This window comes from Mya arenaria, chromosome 8 (genome assembly GCF_026914265.1).
Source record: "Mya arenaria isolate MELC-2E11 chromosome 8, ASM2691426v1".
Taxonomy (NCBI): domain Eukaryota; kingdom Metazoa; phylum Mollusca; class Bivalvia; order Myida; family Myidae; genus Mya; species Mya arenaria.
Genome location: NC_069129.1, coordinates 9,771,580 through 9,778,741, shown reverse-complemented (window position 1 = coordinate 9,778,741; position 7,162 = coordinate 9,771,580). Strand labels below are relative to the sequence as shown.

The 7,162-nt window shown below is 35.0% G+C and overlaps 1 protein-coding gene across 1 annotated transcript; it reads left to right on the top strand.

The window, feature by feature from the left end:
• Positions 1-304: 304 nt before the first annotated feature.
• On the top strand, positions 305-5,579 carry LOC128244926 (uncharacterized). Its single transcript, XM_052963075.1, has 2 exons — positions 305-397; positions 2,867-5,579. The coding sequence occupies exon 2, from the start codon at positions 4,006-4,008 to the stop codon at positions 5,032-5,034; it is 1,029 nt and encodes a 342-aa protein (XP_052819035.1). The 5' UTR covers positions 305-397; positions 2,867-4,005; the 3' UTR covers positions 5,035-5,579.
• The last annotated feature ends 1,583 nt before the right edge of the window (positions 5,580-7,162 follow it).

The following is a 7,162-nucleotide window of genomic DNA, read 5'->3' as shown; positions in this document are numbered from 1 at the left end:
TTACAGAACATATATTGATAGCGTCATACGATACTTAATTAAGAATTACAGAGTTCTTTATATTTGATTACTTTTGAATGAGTTGTTTGGATAAAGATCTTTTTGATCTATCGTTTTTTTTTTGTAACACTAAGACATTGCATAAAGATATAAACCCTGATACAGACTTATATAAGTAATCGCCCCCACCACACACACGCATACCCATTATACTATTGTCAATTGTATTGATCCTGAATGGGTTGCCTTTTAAATAACTAGTAAATAAACATAATCACGCTTAACAACTTAACAACCTGACATGTTTTTATTTATTGATCAGTAATTGTTTATATAAATACTCTTGTGGCATTAAAAGAGGAGCATTATATTGGAAATGAAAAGTTTCACAGCAAAGGTAATATAAGAAATACTCAAATTACTATATACAAGGTTTTAAACAGACTATTTTTTATTCCAAGTAATTTGGATTCTAAATCTAAACTGCTTTAACATAGAACTAGAATTTGTAAACTTTACTTTTCTGTTCAAACTGATTTGATGTCATGGCTTGAACAATAACAATAGAAAATAAAATCTCTTCATTCACATTAATCCAATAGTAATAATATATTAAACATATTTCAATGAGTATTTGCGCTCATTTTTTTTTCAATATAGTGACCACTATTGCCTATTCACGTTCAGTATTATTGACATTATTCTATATTTACAATGCAATTGTAACCCAGACTATTTAAATTATTTATATTCATTCCAAATCATTATTGTCAATAATATTGATCCGCAATGGGCGCCTTATATGACTAGTAAATAAACATAAGCAGGCTTTACTGCATTGGTAATTTAAGAAATACTCAAATCACTAAATACAGGGTTAGAAACAGACTGTTTCCTTATCTTAAATCATTTGAATTTTAAAACAAAACTGCTTAAACATAGAATTTATATTCGTAAATTGTACTTATCTTTACAGAATTAATTGACGTCATTGTTTGAAAATAAACAGAACAACAAGTGATGTTTGTCGTCCAATATGCACCCATTAGCACCATGCTATCAGGATTATTTGGACAATTGAATGAAGTATGTATGGACCGAAATGACAGCTGCGTTGTCATTGACATTGGATACCTTTATGACAGAATTAAGATTATGACCATTCAAAGTGTGGGGATAGCAGGTATTGTTTTTAATCATGTTCAGATGATGACTGATATTTGAAAATAAAAATGTATCCTCTGAGTAACAAGGAATAAGTTGATATGACGTAAACTGTAATGATGAATATGAGTCAAGACCTTGACCTTTGACTCGATGACCTCAAAAGCCATAGGGGTCATCAACTGGTCACCCCCAACCTAATGTCAAGTTTGAGGGCAATGGGTACAGGCAATGCCACACATACAAGCTTTTTGCGTTCAAGATCCCTGTGACCTTGAAATTTAGCCCGAATACCCCTAAAATTAATAGGTATACTCTACTGGTCAGTCCAAACCTTCAAGTCAAGTCTGATGACCGTAGGTCGAGGAATTGTCAGTTTGCGTTCAAGACCACTGTGGTCTTGGCCTTATACCCGATTATTCCTAAACTCAAACGGGGTCATCTACTAATCAGATGTAAAATTTGAGGGCGATGGGTGCAGGCATTGTCGAGTTATCTCTCGGACACCCTTAAATCATTCAACGTCACTGTGGCCTTGACCCGATGACACCTTAATTCAAAAGGGGTTATTTACTGGTTTAGGCCAAGTAACCATGTCAAATTCAATGACCATGAAAAAGGCATTGTTGAGTTATCACTCGGAAGCTTTGGCCGCATTTGACCAATAATAGTCAACGTGACCTTGACATTCTATCCGATGACCCCTTAATTCAATAGGGGACATCTACTCCTTTGGCCCAGCCACCAAGTTTGGATGCCATAGGTCGAGGCATTGTTGAATTATCACTCTGACAAGCTTTGACAACTTTTGATCATTAAAGGTCACTGTGCCCTTGACCTTTGATCAGATGACACCAAAATCAAAAGGGGGCATCTACTGGTCAGGCCCAACCTTTATATCAAGTTTGATGACCTAACGTCAAGGATTTGTCGAGTTGTTACTCGGACAAGCTTTTGTCTACCGACAAACCACCAATCGACCGACCTATCGACATTTGCAAAGCATGTGACAATTTGACTTGTTTCTATTTATAGATCAGGTCGCCCTTTATTTAGATATTCTTGTGGGCATTAAAAGTGGAACATTATATTCGGAATCAAATATTTTACAGCAAAGGTAAATTAAGAAATATTCAAATCATTATATATATATATATATCATTATATATATAAAAAAGTCTGTTTAACCCATATTCTTGATAAAAATACTTGTGCTGTTTTTGGATTTTAGGGTTGTTCTTGTATGTTCCTTGTTTGTAATTTTATGTTCTATGTCTTTGGCGTTTACCCAGTGCCATTAAATCGAGTATATGTTTAAAACATTTTGCTACTGAGCTTGTTTCTGCAGCTTTTTGCATAAATATTGGAGCTAAAATTTGTAAACTTTACTTTTCTTTTGAAACTGATTTGATTTCGTGGCTTGAAAAATTAAATTTAAATACCATCTCTTCATTCATATTTACTCAAAACATGTACTATATTCTTGTGTACATTTTTGGTGGTAAAATACAAAATAACTACTTTGTCTGTTAGGCAAAAAATCTTTTCTTTCTTTTTCACTGCCAAACACATAGTGGAGTTAGATCAGGATCGGTTTGTTTTCTTCTTTTTTTAAAAAGCTGCATCTGAATATAGTTATCACACTTTACTCGCGACCTTTACCAAAGCACATAATAATGATATTAAAATTAATGGTTTTCAGAATATGGATAGAGAGGGTATGCAGCTGCTGTCCCTTCGTCTCTCCAGGGTGCTGAAGGACATTGGGATCAGCAGGTACGTCCGTAAAAAAGGAGGAGAACATGGCTGATGATTGAAGCAATGAACCGTTTATCCGATAGGTTAAATTGTTACCATACGAGATCCTATCGGTTTGGTAGTCAGACAGAGGGGACCACCACACATGGGATGAGGTCAGACGTTGACACATTATATTGCGATGAAAACATGCCTGTAATACTAGACTGGAGTGAGTGGAGGCAGGGGAAGAGGAATCACCTGGTGGTAAAAACAGAACACTCCCCACCCCAGCACTGCTGGCTGCAGAGAGTCAGAAATGACCTCCCATTACCAGAGAAAAAGGCGTTACTGCCTGGTGATATTGTTGACAATAAGCGAAGAGTGCTCATAACCAACACTCATATTGATGTAAACGATCGTTTAGTAAAAGTATTTTGCAAACCATGGGAATTAATCAAACATGGTCCATCACAGACAGCAGGTGAAATGTTAGATTTTGTTTTTGCATATTACTCGGTCAACCTTCCTGAAAAGTGCAAGTTCTTGTTCCACAGGCCATGCCCCGGTCACTGGCCTAGACATGACACATTGGCCAAAGCAAGGCAAACTGGAGTGTTCCTTGTTCCACAGGGATACAATGAAGATCCTTCAAAGCAAGTCAGGTGCCACTCTCCAACATTACATGTGCCTCCAGAAGACTTACACTATCCTCATTCAAAGCGAGAGTGGAGATTTTCAACTTCATTGATGAAGAGACTGCTTGTATTTGATATGGATAAAGTACAGCATAGGGTATATGTATTCGTCAATATGATTATAAAATCAATCATTAAGCAGTTCCTAGATAATCGTTTCAGCACATTTCATGTTAAGACTGCAATATTGTTCACTATAGAGACATATCCATCAAACATATAGAGGGATGACAACTTTGTACAGTGTGTCTTCTCTCTGACCACACTTCTCAGATGGCTGAAGATCAGGTATTGTCCCCACTACACAATCTCTGGTGTGAATCTATTCACTGGAAAACTGTTTAAACATGAGCAAAAAAGCTTATATAGCATTATATCGACAATCATCAAGAAAATCATTCAGTGCATGTTTTCCATTGAAATGGACGACCTTGGGACAAGATTGTATTATGTGATTTATTCTGTGATGTTCCCACAAGGAATTACAGATCTTAAACCAAGGGCTATAATGAATGAGCTCCAAATATCAGATTGTTATGAATGGTTTTCATCAGTCGGTACAGGAATGTCAAAAAATATGAATACAAAACAAACCATTCTTGAACGTCTAGAGATGCTGTGTTTCAAGAATGACAATAACACAGCACTTGAAAAAGAGGCAGCAACTGTGTTAATACCTTTAGTGTGTGGAGGTCTTGCTTCCATCCACACCTCAAGGTGTATATACCAAGGAAAACCCTTCACAAGTGACATTCTTAACTTGTACAGGTTGTCTTTCGACTTTGACCTGCTGTACAATATGTTGAAGTTTGCATCCATGTTGTACTGCAAGGGGCAGTATGAGGCAGCAGGAAAATACCTGACCTACTGTGAGGGACTTCTGGGCGTTCTGTGTGGCAATACTGTGGTTGTACTTGAAACAAAACAACAAAAACAGTACATGGAAAAGATTATAAACACACCATTTAAAGATATGTTAATGAGATATACAGTATTCCATGTTATTTTCACTCAACAAGATATTCATTGTGTTCCGCAACATCTGGTGTTTGAAATGTTCAGAACAATAACAGATGAAGACAGGCAACAAAGACATCCGGAAAATTTTTATGAGTGGATGGACCTCATTGTGATTGACACAATCCCATTTCTCCACTACCTGCAGTACCTCACACACAGACAACTGAACCAACGATACAGAAAACTTGTAGCACTTTTCAACCTCGCTTACTACATATCTTTAAGTGAATGTCGTGGTAACATAGATACAACCTTAAATATGCTTGGACACTGTTGTGAACTGGAGAACAATCTCCATCTGGCTTGGCTCTGCTACATTAGGTCACTGCGACTCTACCCAAGACACAATGCAGCAAACTGGCACGTAGTTATGATCATGTATCAACACATTCATCGTTGCAGGATCAGGCTTTAATTTCGTTTGATGATCAAGTGATTCCAGAAAAAGAAAAACAAAATATCGTACACAATTTTAATATGGACTATAGTTATGCAATAAATATACTTGTGCATGTATATATATTTCAATGATATCAATAACATAAGTTTTACATTCAATTCATCATTTTTTTTCTTAGAAACCAGTCAAGCTTAGTACAAGAACAATACAATTTCATTGATTTCTTTTAAACTTAATTTCTATAATTGTTTCTTCAAGCCAAATTGCTAAAATTCCTGAAGGTTAATATCAAGAAACTCTGTCCTGTCATATATGAAAGAAACTTACCATCGAGACAGTCATACTGTAAGGAGATCTTCGCTGGGGCACCATAGTATGTCCTCGTCACATTGTTCACCATTGACAACGTGGCTATTATAATTCCTAAAAAGAAGATTGTTATTGTTCACCATTGACAACGTGGCTATTATAATTCCTAAAAAGAAGGTTGTTATTGTTCACCATTGACAACGTGGCTATTATAATTCCTAAAAAGAAGGTTGTTATTGTTCACCATTGACAACGTGGCTATTATAATTCCTGAAAAGAAGGTTGTTATTGTTCACCATTGACAACGTTGCTATTATAATTCCTAAAAAGAAGGTTGTTATTGTTCACCATTGACAACGTGGCTATTATAATTCCTAAAAAGAAGGTTGTTATTGTTCACCATTGACAACGTGGCTATTATAATTCCTAAAAGGAAGATTGTTATTGTTCACCATTGGCAACGTGGCTATTATAATTCCTAAAAAGAAGATTGTTATTGTTCACCATTGACAACGTGGCTATTATAATTCCTAAAAAGAAGGTTGTTATTGTTCACCATTGACAACGTGGCTATTATAATTCCTAAAAAGAAGGTTGTTATTGTTCACCATTGACAACGTGGCTATTATAATTCCTAAAAAGAAGGTTGTTATTGTTCACCATTGACAACGTGGCTATTATAATTCCTAAAAAGAAGGTTGTTATTGTTCACCATTGACAACGTGGCTATTATAATTCCTAAAAAGAAGGTTGTTATTTTCAATCAACAATTATTACTTTAAAAAATGCACATTCATCATACATCTGTACGTAATAAATATGCAAAATAACTCAAACGCTAACTAGTGCAATACGGCCGTATTCCATACAGCTGATGTCACGTCATAACAAGTACCATAGCCCGATATAATAATGACGTCAGAAAGCCAATTGTTGTCAACTCCCATTGATTATGTTGATTTTGATTTCACTCTGCTCTTGCTTCATGAAAAAAAAATCTGCTAAGATTCACCCGAGTTGAATTCAATCTCCCAGTTCCAAATGCAATACTGATAACCCTTTTGTATATGATTTCATTTATCCATTATGTCAAATAATTTGTATAAATTATTATAATCTGTTGTTATTGCAGTAATGTATGAAAAAACATTTCAAACAATATCTTAAACATTTATAAAATTAGAAAAATGTGTGTTGTGTTCACAATAAATTTAAGGATACCATTGATGAGTAAACTGGTGATGTTCTTAGATATGAAATATATAAGTGCAGGGCTTTTTCACCAAAATATGTGAAAAGTCCTAGCCTTAATTTGGGAATTTAAACGAGTGAAATTCTGCAATTTGGGAAATTTAAATGCATAAATGTCTCAAATTAGGAAATTCCACACATAAGATTGAAGACACCTTTTAAACACGGGTCAATGTATCCATATGAAACAGGGAACTCATGTTACAAACATAGGTTCATATCTTACATGTGAGTCTACTTCTAGTTGATTTTTTTTCAATTATGACCTTTTTAATATGAAATGTGACAAACACTCCATAGGGTCAGGCTTGAAAGGTCTAAAACGTATGGACTTCCAATTGATACACACGTACATTATACAGCATTAACTTAAGAGATGAAAATAATAATTTTCTAAAACAGAATAAAAATTTGATTTTTTTAAAGTAAGATCTTCCTTTTTGAGAATAATATCTGGGAATTGAGAAAAAATATCTGGAAATCGGGAAAATATGCCATATTTCCTAATTGTGAAGTAGCCTAATTTCGGCCCCATCAAAGAAGGTGAAATAACCCTGAAGTGTTTGTTTCAGTATAAGATAAG